Genomic DNA, 16,414 nt, shown 5'->3' with positions numbered 1-16,414 from the left:
GTAACAAACCTGTACAGAGTAGTATGCATTTTTTTTATTTTTATTTTTATTTATTTATTTTTTGTCAGTTTCTCTCTACTAGGCTTTAGTAGCAGTTGTCCTACAGTAGGAGGGCATGTTGCAGTTTGTTCCCCTTCAACTGTTTGACTAACAGTTTTCACTTAGTCAGGGAGCAACTAATACTTCTAAACCAATATGAATGCCAGGGCTGTGTACTTCTTGTTTTAGTGGACCTCCTTTACGTTGTGCATATGAAGCGTAGAAGTATTTTGATCTAGTCGGCCAATAATAAAGCAGTGGTTCTCAACTCCAGTCCCGGGGACCCACTGTTATTGGCTGATTGAGAGGCCATCCCAAAAACCTGCACCTACACTGGCCCTCCATGGATCAGGTTCACCACCCCTGATCTACAGTAGATGCTTTTCCCAGGCTTTGATTCCACCTTCATATACTACAGTTTCTGTTTACTGTAGATGTAAAACTGTTTTTGCTTAACCAGAAAGCGATGGACCCTTGAGAACTTCGATGTTGGTCGCCCACTGGGAAAGGGAAAGTTTGGAAACGTCTACCTGGCCAGGGAGCGAGAGTCCAAGTTTATTCTGGCTTTGAAGGTGCTCTTTAAAAAGCAGCTGGAGAAAGCTGGCGTGGAGCACCAGCTCAGGAGAGAAGTCGAGATCCAGTCTCACCTCAGGTGTTCCAGTTCATTGTGCCTTATTTGCTTACACTAGTGGCCAAAATTGTGCAAGCACTTTATGCAACTTAATCATCCAATGTATTTTAATGACTTTACAGGTACAGATACTCCTCACTTTTCAATGTTTGACTTGGAATATTTCAACTGTTACGATGGGTTGATTAGCAATGCAGTCAGTCACCAAACTTTGAAATTTTATCTGTTCCCGGGCTAGTGATGCGCAGTGCGATGATTTATACTGTCGCTGTGTGACATACACCCAGCCACACTTCTGATCTCTGCAGTGACTTGTGAGCGTGAACATCTCGTGCAGTGTTTCACCATAGCATTTTTTTTTTTTTTTCTGTTTTACAATTTTTTCACAAGCCCATTGTATCTACTAAATGCCTAAGCGTCCTATGAATTCACATTTGACTTGCGATATCTTCAATTTACGGTGGGTTCATTGGAACGTGACCCCATCCTAAGTCAAAGAATCTGTGTCATACATTGGACAATTAAATTGGTAACTGAAGCAACAGCTGAATAAAGTTCTGCAATCTAAAAATTGTATTTCCAGTTTTGGCCACTAATGTATACTAGACATGTTATGAGGAGGCTGATAGGTGCAGCTTTTCTGAAAGCCCTGAACCCTTTGCAGGCACCCCAATATCTTGCGCTTGTATGGCTATTTTCACGACTCCTCCCGCGTGTACCTCATCTTGGAATTTGCTCCCAAGGGTGAGCTTTACGGCGAGCTGCAGCGCTGCGGTCGCTTCGATGAACGGAAGAGTGCTACGGTGAGATGGTCTTTCCCTTTCAGATTACCGAATTTTTCTGTCCGTGTCTGTAGCTTTAATTCTAAACCTTTCCCCACAGTACATTGCAGAGCTTGCTGATGCTCTTCAGTACTGTCATTCTAAAAATGTTATCCATAGAGACATTAAGCCAGAAAACCTCCTGTTGGGTGCTAATGGTGAGCTTAAAATAGCTGACTTTGGCTGGTCTGTACACACCCCATCTTCTAGGTAGGTTTTAAAGGTTTTTTTTATTTTATTTAATACTGTGGACATGCATGACGCTTTTGATTAGTGTGCATCACCAAAAGTTCTCTCTCCCTTCTGTACACATTAGAAGGTCAACCCTTTGTGGAACTTTAGATTACCTCCCTCCGGAAATGATCGAGGGACGAACTCATGATGAGAAGGTGGACTTGTGGAGTTTAGGAGTCCTTATCTATGAGTTTCTTGTTGGAAAGCCTCCATTTGAGACAAAGAGCCATGAAGAGACGTACCGCAAGATTTCTAGAGTGAGATTTCAGTGCTGAAATTGGCCAAGTATAGCACGCTATTCCTGGCACAGTTATCGATTTTTAGCAGAACATCATGAGTTCCCCATTTCCAGTTTGATACTAACCCCTCTGTCTTGTCTGGGTTCCTTAACAGGTGGAATTCAGCTACCCAGATTTTGTCAGCACTGGCAGCAGAGACCTTATTGGGAAGCTGCTGAAACATGATCCGCTACACAGGCTGCCCATCTTGAAAGTGCTTTCCCACCCTTGGGTGCTAGAACATTCCATGAAGCCCCCACGACAACGTAAGCCTACCGCTACAGCGACTGAGGGTGACACTGCTTAGAGGCTTGTATGTATGGAGTAAGGTTACAATTTAAGCTATATTCTAATCATGGTCATGACTGGCTAGCATTTGCACGATCATGCTGGGAGAGGAATTCAAAACCACCAAGGACAATACCCATTGTATTTAATATTAATTTTAAATGTTTATTTTGTTTGTAGAAATTTTATAAAGTGATTAAAGTTTGTTAAATTTGTTAGTGCTGCCTCCTCATTTTCCCACGAGTGGCCTTCTGTGGTGCTTGCGATAAGTGCAGTTAGTTGATCAGCAGTTGCTTTTACAAAACCATATAAATGTTAACAGAATTAGCTGGTTGTAAATTTGTAAACAAGCCCTTAACTTTTGGCTGCTTGCAGGGAAATTTTTGTATCTGTGGCAATTTCGACAAATCCCTGTCGGGGTGAGGGGGAAGAAACAAAGGGAGGGGGAGAGGCATTAGAATTAGTTTAAAATATTATAAATTTCAATATTCCATGTGTGGTAATGATGCAGTTCTCAGATTGCAGTCATATTTGCTGCAAAGGATTTTTGTTTACCTTGTTGACTTTTAGCATGGAATTGACCCACTGGACATTGTGCACGGTTGGTAAGGGAATGCCATCTTTCAGTTTCTCTGGTAAGGATGAAGGAAAAAGCCTGGATATAGCAGTGGCAGGGCACCATGCAAAATTTTCTGGGTGGATTGTAATCTGATATCAACTTTTCCGACTAACGCATGGACAAACTTACTGTTAAGCAGAGGTAGCAGGTAGCTCTTGATCCCAATCTGCAGTAGCTTCTGTAGTGACTCGGTCTGTTAAGACAGGCCTAATTAGAGCTAAACTGCTAAATGTAATGTAATACAATATTGACTCTGGCAGTGTGGATACAAAATGTTTGAACTAGAATTAATCAGCATTTTCAATCTTGAGTAAAAGGACGATGTGGGGAAATTCAGAGAAACTGTACATAGAAATATAAAACTCTGCTTATGTATAGTCAAAAAATGGCACAAACCAAGTAAGTCGTATGTGGCCCAGCTTGCTGTACTATGTGGAAGTGTCCTGCTTATGTAACCATATGATGCATTAATAAGCGTCTTAAAATCTAAATCTTTATTACAAACACAAATGTCTTTTTCTACCTGAAATGGCCCAATTTCAGTGGCTCCCACAGTCAACGTGAGGCTGTTGATAGACAAACAGTCACCTACATGATGGCAAGACATTAAAGAAATATTTTGAGGAATATTAACTAATACTCACTTATCTAATGCTGTGGATCCCGATAGCTTCTCATCCGATATGAAGAACTTGCTGCTTAAGGTTGCATTCTGGGGGTTAAAGCATGTGCAGAGTTTCAGTACAAAACTGCAATGAAAGGAAATGATGATGGGATCCAGTGAGCAACGCCCATTGCTGTGTAAAGGACCCAGAGTGCATATGAGTGGCTAAGCAGTACATCCTTTTGCTATGAAACTTAACATCCTTCCATCAGTTGGAGGTAATTGTGCCTGTTTTATTATTATATAAAAAATTTTTTTTAATGATCTTGTATTTAGTCTTACAATGAGATTAAAATCAGCAATTTGTGGAGTGTTAAACATGTAATTCAGTTTTGTGAATAAATTAACAATAATGGACTTCACACTTTTAAATACTGGAAATGTTTTGTAATGTGAGATTACACACTTCAGTGGGGCAAATTCCTCTGTTTGAATTTATCAAAGGCAATAGGAGCTGATTGCCTCCATGGTCAGAATAGACACTTTGACTATTCATTTTCTTCCCTGGGCTAATTTTTTTCAGCTGGGTGTGGTTGAAGTTCAGAAAACTTACCATATCCAGCCGGAAGAATGGAATATAGGTGGCGTTAGGTTTGATGCCATAGGCTTTGGTAGATACAAAGACATTTAACGTCGTCGTATCTGGATGGAAGGAGACAGTGGGAGTCTGGGCGGCATATGCACGGAGCAGCATCAGCATGTTCGGGTACATCTTGGGAAGCTAGAGAACATACAGGTCATTTCCATTTTCCTGTGTAGCTGATGCCCATTGTTGCCCAATTTCAGTTGGATAGCAGTAGTACAGCAGAGCCACTACTCAGTGCCCTACACTATTAAGGACAACTCTAACAAATATACAAAAACACTATGTATCAAGTTTGGCTGGTATTAATGTGACTTGTGCAGGATGCAGCACCACCAGTGACATGTAACATATGGCTGTATCTGTTTACCCACCTGAGGTATCAAGGTGCCAAAGCTTGTAGTGTTAAGGCGAAATGGTGAAGCCTTGGGTATCTGAATTGGTAAAATATGGCAGTCAATGGCGTGCTGGCACTAAACTGCACAAACACATCACAGATCGCTTCATCATGCTTTGCGTTGTGCATGTCATCTAGAATTAAATCCAGTTTTACTGTTATGCGCGATGTTGGTAAAACAAAAAACACAATAACAAAAAGCATCTTTTCTATTGGGTTTCTGCATGCATACCATGTCATCGGTGATCAAGATTTGCAGGAGTCCTGCGGAGTAGTAAGCGAAGGAGGCAGAGTTGATGGTGAACTCAGACAGGCCAACAGTTAGCATGAGGTCAGACTGCTGGACCAGCTGGAAGGGTCCAGCAGCAAAAGGGGGGTCCGTGTGATTTCTGGCACCATAAAACACGCCCTGGAAGGAAAGTTAGTTTAATAGGGTGTGTAGTTACCATGGCATTCATTTATGAAATATCCTTCAATATAATTTTTAAAATATTTGTTTTTCCAAACAATATCATGGAGAGCTAGTTGAATTCCTATAGCTATTTTTTTTTCTTAGCCATATTCCTGATCTCAGCTGAACTCTCACTTAATACTACTACTTAATAGTTAAAAATTAAAACAGAACAGTACTGGTGATACTTTCCATGTAAAAAAAAAAATGTAAAAATGAGCAATTTCTGTTTTACATATTGCATCTATTTAAACATACCAATTCATAAGCAAGGTATTACCTTTGACATTTTTTTTTTTTTTAAACAAAGGGTTTCATTACAGTTCATGTTTAACAGTGAAAGTGAGTCTAAGAGCGATACCTTAAGATCCACCTCCACGTCGGAGCTCTGAATAATGGGTGGGAGAACCAGAGGAAGCTCTATGCTCAGGTTTCTATTCACCTGGAAAGATACTGGTACACAATGATAAACATTACAAGGTCGCACACACGATGTGACAAACACACAGAATGCAGATTTTTTTTGTGTTTTATTGGCAGTAGTACCCTGCATTTTTTCCAGCTGACTCTCCAGGTCATTAACATACTTTTCAATCCCTGGGCAAATCTGGAAATGTAAAGAATATGCGTAAATGTACATAATGACATATACAATACAGTTAACACACGGAATAGAATGAAAATGAAAGATATTCACCTTTTCTTGAATCTGGTTCAGTATTTTTGATTTGAAAAAATGTACAAATGGTTGGAAGATAAAACTGAGGGAAAATATAACACCAATGAGAGTTAATAGGTACAATAATACTGCACAACACATTCCAGTGTTAAAATCCTAGTGTTATACATGTTTCAAAGCTCAAGTCATAAAATTGAGCACAAAGCTCTGGAGACCCAGGTGCAGCATACATGTAAGTGTACAATAAAGGAAACATCAGATCGAATGATCCACCCCTACATTTTCTGATCCTACGCAAGGTTATGGGGGTCCAGATCTTAGACCAGAAACTATGGGCACATGGCAGGGAATAACCCAGGATAGGGTGCCAACCCATCGCAGGGCAACATTAGATTGATCATCCGAGGATGTTACTAAGTGGAATACTATCTCATTACTTATTTCTGATTGTAGCTATGTGGATTCAATACCTGTGTAACAATAGCATTTAAATAATTTTAAAAATGCAACTACAAACTGCAGTAAGAAGACTTCACAAGGCACACAGGGTTTTCATTTCATTTCACGTTTTTGAGATATTACTGGAATATTCTTCATTTATATAATTTGTTTTACTTGTCTATTTAAAAATGAAATATGTTTTTAAAGCTTAAACATAAATAACATGACACATTTTTATATGAAGATAATGACAATTTCTGTTATACACATGACCACTATAAATGTGCTACAAATTGCTTTGATGGGATTGGCAGTTGAGCATCCTTCACTGGTCAGATCATTCAGGAACAATGCAGTATGTCTTGGATCTCATACCTGCCTCCACCATGGAAGGAAGCATCTATTCCCCCAATACTGGAGCTGCACTGGACGTTGGCTACACTCAGATGGCCTTTCCCATCACTGCCGAGCTGAATTACAGTGGACAAGCCCACATTAATTACAGCCAAGTCAAATGTGCCACCATCTTTTCTGCAGGGAAATACAGGGAACCAGGTTGCATTTATCATTTACTGCCACCTAAGACTGTGACCTTGTGTGTCACAAAAAGTCTGATGGGTACAATTACTCACATAAAGGAGAACTTTGTATTCCAGTTCCCATGGACAGCGACGTTGAGGTTCTCCATGCTAACTTTGATGCCTACTTTCTCCATAAACGTCACTGTAGGCTCTGGGAGGTTGATCTGACTTATCTTCATACTGCAAAAGTAGAAAATATTGAAAAATCAACACAAACAGGAAAATTTAATTTCTTCTCCACTCAGGAAGTCAGGACCACAGAAAGATGGTTGATGGATGATGTCTAGTTGTGATGACTGTGGATATTGACAAAAAATGAAGGACTGACAGATATTTTGTGCCTAAACCAGGATAATCAGTTTTCCAGTGAATATTTGAGGTCTATTCAGCACTTTAGTTTGGTCAACAGCAGTAACAAACCAGACAGTCCGTGTTTACTAAAAGAGTGGGAACGTGGGGCTTTGGAGGAGAGCTTCATTTGTTTACACCACCATGTAAAACCGAGGTCCTGACTCTCTGAGGTCATAAAAGATCCCTGGGCATCTTTAAAAAAAAAATAGGAGTGGTACCCCAATTTTCTCCTGCCCCTTCACCACCTTAGTTACTGTGTGGTGAGCGTACTGGCGCAGAATGGCTGCTGCTAAATCATCAAGGTGGGTGCTACACAGTGGTGGTGGTTGAAGTGGCTCCCCATTGGTTCAGTAAAGTGATTTGGGTATGTTGAAAAGTGCTATATAAATTCATTCACTTTTACAAGATATCTAAAAAGTGTATTCGCGTATGAACCTGGTTAGCCAATAGTGTACAGTGCCAATTCCAATATCAATCTCCCCTGCAACATCTGGGATGACCATTTGGCCAGTCTTCTCCAGCAGCCAGCTAGCGCCCACATGGGACCCTAAAAAATAAAATCACACAAATCAGAGATGACTGTACATGTTCCCTTTTCCACAGGTACTTAAAACTATTCAGCTGACGGCCTACAATACAATCAAATCAACAACCATGTTACGCTTAATGGGGCATACAACTGTTTCTCTTTACATAAGACAAGACTAGGAGCGCTCCATTGCGGACAATTTATGCAAATGTCGCGTTATTCTTACAAAAAATATGTCTTCAGACCAAGTGGGAATGCGCATGGTTTTGCTTTACTCACCATATTTAAGTCCCTTGTCCGAGAGACTCGCTTTAATGCCGGGATTGATAGCAAAAGCGTGAGGCATCAGCGTTAGAAGCACAAGCAGAGAGGGTAACATGGTCAGCAAATTCACCTGTAAAACAGCATATTTTTAAAACAGCATTGTCAGACAATGCAGTACAAGAAAGGGTATTTACGGGAAATTCACCGACAACTTACGTTTAAGACCAGAAAGACGAAACCTACAGTCTGATGTAGATTTGCTTTCACTTCCTGAAATTTTTAAATTTTTAATTTAAAACTTTGTAGTGGGCAGTACGTGTCAGCAGTACCAACATTGACGAAATCTGAAGACCAACAAAAAATTGCACTGCCTTCTTTTCATGGGGAAGCAGAAGAATTGACCATAAGGAATTTTGCAATTAATCGTGTTTCATTCTTTGTCTTGTGACAATATAGGGAAATTCCGAGAGAAACTATAGATACTGTAAATGTAATACTGTCTGCATACTTTTGTCAAAACGTCAATTATAGTTTATATTTATATGCATTTATTTAGCAGACGCCTTTGTCAAAACCAAATACAATTAAGTGTGGCAGATAATATATAACAAACATTATTTAGTAACTATAGTAACTACAAGACTAAAGAAACGGTTAACCAGAAACAAGTGTGAATATGCATAGGAAATATACGTATTCTATACCATTTCGATGATTAAATGCAAAATTCATTTGCACAAATAAACCACAAAAGTTAATTTGAATGAATTGGACAATACATATCAAGTTACCTACCGTTTTTATAGCTCACTGTCAACTTTAAATTATAAGATATACTATATCCCATAAACTATTTAATGTAATGGTTTATTTTTGTAAATAATCCACAATGCATATGATAAGTAAAGATTACCTCTGTTCAAACTCAATTCAAGATGTACCGTCTCCGCAAACAGAACTGAAATGATTTTTGTGATTAAATCTTGCTTCTGCTATTGCTACTAAACTCGGTTTCCTGTCCTCTTCTCCCCCCCCCCACACTTTTTATAGTTAATACATCACAGATACCTTTTGAGGAGGGACGTCGTACAACTACATTCTATAAGTTTATTTAATGGCCTGTTAAGACGTGCAGGAATCTCTATTTAACTCGGTTATATATATATATGCGGAATTTATGTATATGAATATGTCATTTTTCATTGTAAGACAAACTTTACAAGCCTAGCTGAAGCACATGAAGCACATTCTTCTTTGCTGCACAGTTGATTTGACACCATCCACTGAAATGGTTGAATCGCATAATGAGTTTGTATTTTGCATGTCAAACCAATGTTGAATATTTAACTTTACTCCGGTTAAATTAATTTCTATCAGCTACAGATAGGCGTTTTATAGCCTGTGTAAAAGGGAGAACCGACTACAGTTCACTTGATTTTACGTATTATATGGGTTCCGTTTTTTGAGCATTTAACTATAAAAACTATTTCTTCTTTGAGTTTGCGCATGTTCGGCACCTTTCTGTCACGTACAGCAATTATTTTACCATTTTCATTTAACGTCCCGCAATTAATTTAACTTTTTCAAGGCAGCAGACTCTTTCAAGGCAGAAGCGTTTCCACTTTCAGTTCCGTCCCCTTACTTATATTTCTTAGTGTTGTCTCAGGAGATAGCTAGATCATAATGTCATTATCATTACTTATGTGAAATTTGTATCAAAACTTCAGTTCATTACAATGCTGTTAGCAGTAGCAGAATAGCAGTTAATGATCAATGCATGGTACAGGGTTATTATTTTTCATGAAAACTACAACTATTGCCAGAACTAGCTGTGGAAATATAATTTAAATTGAAGCATTTTAAATTACTATTGAAAATGAATAAAAAGATTGTGTGTGGGGACTGGTTAAGCCCTGTCATTTGCTCTTGTTAATGCACAGACTGCTAATCTGCAGAGCTACACATTACCCCACACGAACATCCCCTTTTGCATGCACTTCTTATCTCGATGGTCATACACAAATTAGCCACATGGAGAGATGAGAGAACTTGGTAGAGTTTTAACAAAATTAAACAGCAGGTGAAAGTAACCTTAAAAAGAGGAAGAGGAAATATTTCTGAGATGTGCAAGGATAGTGCATCGTGCATCTATATGTTTTGGTAGTCACTGATAAAAGAGCTGGAGGTACATTACCAGTATTACCAGTATTACCAGGTACTGCATGAAACCAGCCATCATCCAATAAAAACAGAAAAGCAATGAAACTACAAGTATGGGGAGCCTCTCCCACCAACAGACTATACATTGGGTGGAAAATCCAGCTGCACTGTACAAGGAAGGTTTCTTAGCTAATTACATGGGTACAGAAATACATGCAGGCCTACACCAGAATTCATGCACAGTTTCTTCTGTCAATATTGAAAAACAACAAAACTATTGTTGTGGTTTTTCCTTCCCCACCAAATCAGAAGTCAAGCCGCTGGTGTAGATCCAAATTCAGTCTTTATTGCAATAATGAAGTTACAACCAAGGCTGGACACTTAAAGTGTGTCCGATACTGTTTTACACCAATTTTTATACATTTTCTCATTGTGTAACAATACCTCGCTACTTAAGCATCATCATTCCCTCAACCATTCACCATCGTTGTTTTCTCCCTTAATCCACACCCCTATATGATAAGTTTGTCAATCATTTCTTTTACTGTTTGATGCCTCAGCTGAACATAAGTGTGACGTGACCATCTCTACTCAGTTTTTTTAAATGCCCAGCCTTGAACTTTTGGTGAATCCCTTCCTTCAGTAGCAAACCTTGGCAGCTTCTGCTTGTTGCAGATTGTCTGGCTAGGTGGATAATAAGATATTTGTCCTACTACAAAGTGATAAGCTGCAGCACTAATAAAGTACATATTCATACAGTAAAGGCTAACAAAATGGCTAACAGATACAGAAACTTCTAAGCCAACACAAGGTACTCATTCATACTTGTTTTTCGTCACATTGTGCACAGCAGTAATTGGTCTGCATTCTCTAAAGATTACAAGGTCAGTCTCTACACAGTTTACATCAGCTTCTTAAAAGAGTCCTAATGATTACATTCTCTATGCATTATGAAATGCTAAATAATTATATTCCTATTCAGATTTTATTATACAGCATTTTTAAGACCTCCTGAATTCCACTGACACCCCATCCTTATAGGAAGTAGAACTGGAAGACTCAGAGGAGGACTAACCCATCTTTATGGCTGAGATCGCTGAAGTAGTCACAGTTACAGTAATGTAAAAATGCAGACTAAATGGAGAAAATGTTCCAACGACCAACAATATTATGGTCAAATTGAATGATAAGCTGAAAAAAAAAATACTAGTGGCAGGATGTAACGAAGGTAGCGGCTCTATTGGAACTGGAGGAACTGAAAGTGTATTTGGGTCGTGTATGTCGGAACAAATTGTTCCTAGGTCTTTATTTCTACGGACTTATTTTGAAGTTACACGCATTCAAAATGATGGCGAAGCCTCCTGCTATGAGTAAAGTGTTTACTTTTAAAGATTATAGATCAGTAGCCGACCAAATTTACGAAATAACTTCAGAATGCGTACACCCATGTCCAGTTCCTATAGTTATCGACAACGGCTCCTTCCAAACAAGAGCCGGCTGGGCTTGCCCGGGGGACTCCCTCTCCGCGCCGCGGCTGCAGTTTAAGTCCGTCGCTGCGAGAAGCCGTGGGGCAGCCCGGAGTGAAACTCAGATCGGTAACGACATCTCCAACCTCGAGCCGCTGCGTTGGCTTTTGAAGAGTCAGTTCGATCGAAATGTTGTTGTTAACTTCGAAATCCAGGAGCTTATGTTTGATTATGTTTTTATGCACCTGGGAATTGGTACCTCGGTAAGTTCGGCTCCAGCCACTGTAAATCAGCAGTACTATTAAGTACGTGTAAAAACCTTTAGGTATGCTACGCTTTATTACTGGACCTATTATTGGAACTATTTGTAAGTTCTATAAAGCTCGTAGCCGAGTATGAGCATTCCTGTACAAATCATGATGTCTGTTTTTATTGCTTCTAAGTTAACTTACTCCTTTTTAAAGATTCTTTAGGCTGTCGGTTTAACTGCATCAGCCATGAATGAATGAAAGGAAAATTATTTATATTTTGTGATGTTTATTTCGCACGCGATCGTTAGTTTGTGCATACAGGTGCTAATAGATTTTCTCCGCATATGCAGGGGAGAGTGGAACATCCCGTCGTACTTACAGAGGCTCCCTGCAACCCGCTCTACTGCCGGCAAATGATGTCAGAGTTACTCTTTGAATGTTACGGGGTGCCAGAGGTTTCTTATGGTGTCGACAGTCTGTACAGCTTCTACCACAATAATAATCTGCGTGGCCTGGTTTCGTCAAATACAGGCGTGGTCATCTCCTCTGGTTACCACTGTTCTCACATCTTGCCTGTAATCAATGGCAGGTATATCACCTAGTAACTTTAATTATACTCTCACTGTTACATTCTTTGCACAAAGTTTTAATCCTCTTGTGAAATGTAAGACTTATGCAGAATTTTTTTTAATATTCAAGAAGGAAGTCTTTAAAATCAACTTTATCCTGGTCAGGCTCACATGGGGCCCTGGGATCTATCCTGGGTGACACAGGGTGTAATCACGGGGCACATGCATATGCTATATGGGTAATTTAAAGATGCCTGTTAGCCTAAGATGTCTTTGGACATCGGGAAGAATCCAGCGTGAGTCAGGGAGAACATGCAAACATGAAGGAAGGATTCAACCCCCCAGCCCTGGAGGTGTGAAAAAACAGTGCTGTCCACTGAGCCCCCCAGGGTGTTAATAAAATATTGAGAGAAAGAAAAATTTATGCATTGTGGTGAATTATAGCTTTTTAATAGACTTTTTTTGTACTAGGATGCATTCTGCTTTTTCAGAAAATCATTTTTAACAGTGCTTTTTCTTCTGCTGTATATTCAGACTTGATGCAGGAAACTGCAAGCGTGTGAACATTGGCGGCAGCCACGTGGCCTCGTACCTGCAGCGCCTCCTGCAGCTGAAATATCCCGCACATGCAGCGGCTGTGACCGTTGGCCGAATGGAGGAACTTCTGCATGAGCACAGCTATGTTGCCCTTGACTACCAGCATGGTTAGTATGTCACTGAACAAAGAGTCTCAAAAATAAACTGGGGAATGGAAGCCTAAGTAAAACAGTAATTTTCCTGATACCTGCTGCACTATGAGTATTAATGTGTCCACCAGGGTGCGCACACGGGCATCCTGTCTGTTCAGTGTGGCTGTATTGGCACACGCTGAGCCTCTCCTGTGGCCTGCAGAGCTGGAGAAGTGGCGCAGTGTGGAGTTCTACGAGCATGAGGTCCATCGCATGCAGCTGCCCTTCTCCGGCAAGCTGCTTGGCGGCACCCTGAGTGCGGAGGAGCGTCAGGAGAGGCGGGTGCAGCAACTGCGTCGGCTGCAGGAGATCAACGCCCGCCGGCGGGAGGAGAAGCTGCAGCAGGACCAGGAGAGGCTGGACAAACTGCTGGCAGTGCAGGCAAGGCAAAGCGTCCAGTGCAGGGGCATTCATGGGACACACACAAGACACATTTAATTTAATGTGACGCCACGCAGTGCACTGCGTCTCATGACACATTCTCTGCTTCGCTGTGACTACTGCACTCTACTCAGAACATTCATTTACATACTCATTGTATGGACTGAGCAAGACTGCTAATAATTTCCAAAGAATTCGAATCTTGTTTAGGAAGGTCGCTTATTTTAAATGTTTTTGAGAAAACAATTTGAAGGAGCTGCTATTTTTTTCAGGTAAGTTAAATGTCTAGGGCTGTTTCCTCGAGCAGTACCTGAGGGTGAATTTAATTCCTGACTTCAGCTTCCAGACCATAAACTGTTACTGTACTTTTTTTGCATGAGCACCAGCAGTCCAACAACACGTGGGGCATGTGAAGTCAGAGTGATAGCCAAGTTCACCCAAAATCAATGACACCGATCCCCCTCCAGCTCTGCGCCACAGACTGTAACCCTAATGGGGGGTGGGGGCTTACTGCAGCTTCTATCTGTTTATACTGTGCTTCTTATGGCCTAGATATACTTCTGTGCTGCTATGACGCCTGCCATTTTCTCTGGGATCAGTAAAGTGTCTGTCTAGTCTTGTTTTCTGCATGCAGCTCATGGCTAAAATTCAGTAATGAAGAGCAGCTAAATCGGGGGCTCTGTTCTATATCCCTAGGAGCTCCTGGAAGATGGCCTCCTTGAGCAGTTCCACCGGAGCCTCATGGAGCTGAACATGGACTCTGCAGAGGAGCTGCAGTCCTACATCTGCAAGCTGAGCCTGGCTGTGGAGCACGGCAAGCAGCGGATTCTGCAGAGCGAGGTGGGCTTGGTGTAGGGGTGGCAGTGTGAGCCTCTGCCGGTGACCTGGGCTCACGTCTGGGTCAGTAAATGAATGAATGTTACATTTATATAATGCTTTTCAAGACACCCAAAGTGCTTTACAGTGGGGTGGGGGGGGGGGGGGTCACTTCAACCCCCACCTGGGTGATGCGACACCAGCCATTCTTCACCAGTACGCTCACCACACAGTAGCTAAGGTGGTGAAGGGGCAGGATAGAATTCACCCGTTAGATATAGGGGATGATTGGGAGGCCTGATTTGAAAGGGCCACAGTGGGCATTTTAGCCAGGGCATTGGGGTGCCACCCCTACTCTTTCAAAAGATTCTGAGGGTTTGTTTAGAACAGCTTCAGAGGGTCAGGACCTCAGTTTTCTGTCTCATCTGAAGGATGACACCATTTGTACAGCACAGTGTCCCCATCACTGCACTGCAGCACTGGGATCCACACAGACCACAGGATGGGCTTCCCTGCTGGCCACACTAACACCTCTTCCAGCAGATACCCAGCTTTCATAATTGGTCTCTCATCCACATACTGGCCAGGCCCAAACCTGCTTAGCTTCAGATGGATTACCTAGCCTGAACTTTTGGCTGCTATGGAAAGTGTTGATTCCTGGATGTGGGATGTTTGGAAGCAAACACAGATCTGTGTGAAGGACCATCCCCTCTTTTGCCAGAACCCTGAGCTGGAGCAGCCTCTCGACGAGGCTGAAAACAGTGCCGAAATGGACCCAGATTTCAGCGAAGACAACACAGAGGGAGAGAAGCCATCTAGCATGGTGCAGGTGACACACCTCTCACCACATATGCAGGACTTCCTGGTTGACAGGTCTTCTGGAGCCCCATGAAAACGTTTGCTTTGCAATGAAGCTTTTCATGCCGTTTATGTGAAACGAGCCTTAAAAATTTTGGTAATCTTCCGTTTGCTGTGGTGCCCCTGTGCCGTTGCCGATCGCCGTGTGACTCTGTCCGCTCCCTAGCCCGCCTTCAACATGGCAGAATACCACCAGATGTTCGTCGGCACGGAGAGGCTGCGTGTCCCCGAGGTCGTCTTTCAGCCGTCGCTGATCGGGGACGAGCAGATGGGCCTCATGGAGACTCTGCAGTTTGTCTTGGACAGGTAAGCATGTCTTCCCTGGCTGGGATATTTTCAATCCTCATTTGTGGAACTTTATCACAAGCTGATGGTCAGCTGTTCATGTGTTATGTGACTGTTATTGTAGGTACAGTTTAGAACAGCAGGAGGCGCTAGTGCGCAATGTTTTTCTCACCGGAGGGAACATGCTGTATCCTGGCATGAAGGAGCGGGTGGAGAGGGAGCTGCTAGCGATGAGGCCCTTCCAGTCCCACTTTCAGGTGTGTGAAGCCGCTTTCGCAGATACAGCAGCCTGACACTGGGGCTTTGAGAGCCTGGGGCCGGTTGCGCAAAACAGCTTAAGTTAAGATTTTCCTTAAAGTCCGAGTTAAGGTCTCCTTAAAATAAAGTTGGTTGCACAATACACCCTTAAGTCTCCTCCTTAAGGTTTCCTTAAATTTTTCTCTTAAGTATTTAAGTTTTTCTCCTTATCTTGGTCTTATACTTAAGGAATCCCTTAACGGTTGCACAAAAGACCTTAGCAACCAAACTAAGGGAAAAAAATGAAGGTACCTCTAACCTCTAACAGTACCTTAAAACTTTTGTGTTTTGTGCAACCAGCCCCTGGATTTCAAGAATTCCGTTTCCTTATGACTTTTGTTTGTCACGCAGGTGAATATGGCGTCCAACCCCAGCCTGGACGCCTGGTGTGGAGCGCGTGAATGGGCCCTGCAGAATCCCTTGGGGGGCTCAGGCTGGATCACTCGGCAGGATTATGAGGAAAAGGGGGGAGAGTACCTCAGTGAGCACTGTGCTTCCAATGTCTTCCTGCCCATAAGAATAGCCAAAGCTCTACCGCGAGTAGCCGAGCCTGTCGCTGCCCCCGCAGCTGCCGCGGCTGTCAGTGAGACCCCCACAGAGCCTCCCCCTGCTCAGTCCTGATTTACGCCTGGTCTCGCTCTCAGAGGTGCTGCCCTCTGCTGCCTCGGTGTCCTTGCTTTGTTTGCCATTAATGAACTCTCTGGACTTTTTATAATGAGCCTTGTAAATATAAAACGGAGTCATCAAAAAGCC

General features: G+C 41.9%; 3 protein-coding genes across 4 annotated transcripts; 2 read left to right on the top strand and 1 right to left on the bottom strand.

Annotated features, from left to right (window-relative positions):
* Nucleotides 1–488: 488 nt before the first annotated feature.
* Nucleotides 489–2,509, top strand: LOC140587444 (aurora kinase A-B-like; the record flags this gene model as incomplete). The annotated part of the gene is made up of 5 exons (XM_072708709.1): nucleotides 489–691; nucleotides 1,335–1,473; nucleotides 1,553–1,701; nucleotides 1,808–1,982; nucleotides 2,119–2,509. Coding segments are annotated over 5 exons (858 nt in total), but the record flags the coding sequence as incomplete, so codon positions are not given.
* Nucleotides 2,431–8,884, bottom strand: LOC140587443 (bactericidal permeability-increasing protein-like). Of its 2 annotated transcripts, XM_072708707.1 has the most exons (17): nucleotides 8,764–8,875; nucleotides 8,067–8,120; nucleotides 7,866–7,980; nucleotides 7,493–7,604; nucleotides 6,758–6,886; nucleotides 6,501–6,656; nucleotides 5,703–5,766; nucleotides 5,552–5,612; nucleotides 5,367–5,458; nucleotides 4,787–4,963; nucleotides 4,532–4,591; nucleotides 4,128–4,295; nucleotides 3,555–3,622; nucleotides 3,434–3,476; nucleotides 3,040–3,103; nucleotides 2,847–2,923; nucleotides 2,431–2,702 (listed from the first exon to the last, which is right to left on the bottom strand). In XM_072708707.1, the coding sequence occupies exons 3-17, from the start codon at nucleotides 7,963–7,965 to the stop codon at nucleotides 2,646–2,648; spliced, it is 1,428 nt and encodes a 475-aa protein (XP_072564808.1). In that variant the 5' UTR covers nucleotides 7,966–7,980; nucleotides 8,067–8,120; nucleotides 8,764–8,875; the 3' UTR covers nucleotides 2,431–2,645. The 2 variants fall into 2 exon arrangements, with proteins under 2 accessions (XP_072564808.1, XP_072564809.1); XM_072708708.1 differs by lacking the exon at nucleotides 8,067–8,120 and having other exon boundaries at nucleotides 8,764–8,884.
* A 2,430-nt stretch (nucleotides 8,885–11,314) lies between these two features.
* LOC111844690 (actin related protein 5) lies at nucleotides 11,315–16,414 on the top strand. Its single transcript, XM_023813385.2, has 9 exons — nucleotides 11,315–11,739; nucleotides 12,078–12,316; nucleotides 12,831–13,000; nucleotides 13,188–13,405; nucleotides 14,102–14,245; nucleotides 14,943–15,050; nucleotides 15,246–15,385; nucleotides 15,489–15,621; nucleotides 16,013–16,414. The coding sequence occupies exons 1-9, from the start codon at nucleotides 11,356–11,358 to the stop codon at nucleotides 16,280–16,282; spliced, it is 1,806 nt and encodes a 601-aa protein (XP_023669153.1). The 5' UTR covers nucleotides 11,315–11,355; the 3' UTR covers nucleotides 16,283–16,414.

The sequence above is a fragment of the Paramormyrops kingsleyae genome, unplaced genomic scaffold (genome assembly GCF_048594095.1).
Source record: "Paramormyrops kingsleyae isolate MSU_618 unplaced genomic scaffold, PKINGS_0.4 ups242, whole genome shotgun sequence".
In the NCBI taxonomy this organism is placed as follows: domain Eukaryota; kingdom Metazoa; phylum Chordata; class Actinopteri; order Osteoglossiformes; family Mormyridae; genus Paramormyrops; species Paramormyrops kingsleyae.
Note: the sequence above shows the minus strand (reverse complement) of the source record. Positions and strands in the feature narration are given on the sequence as shown.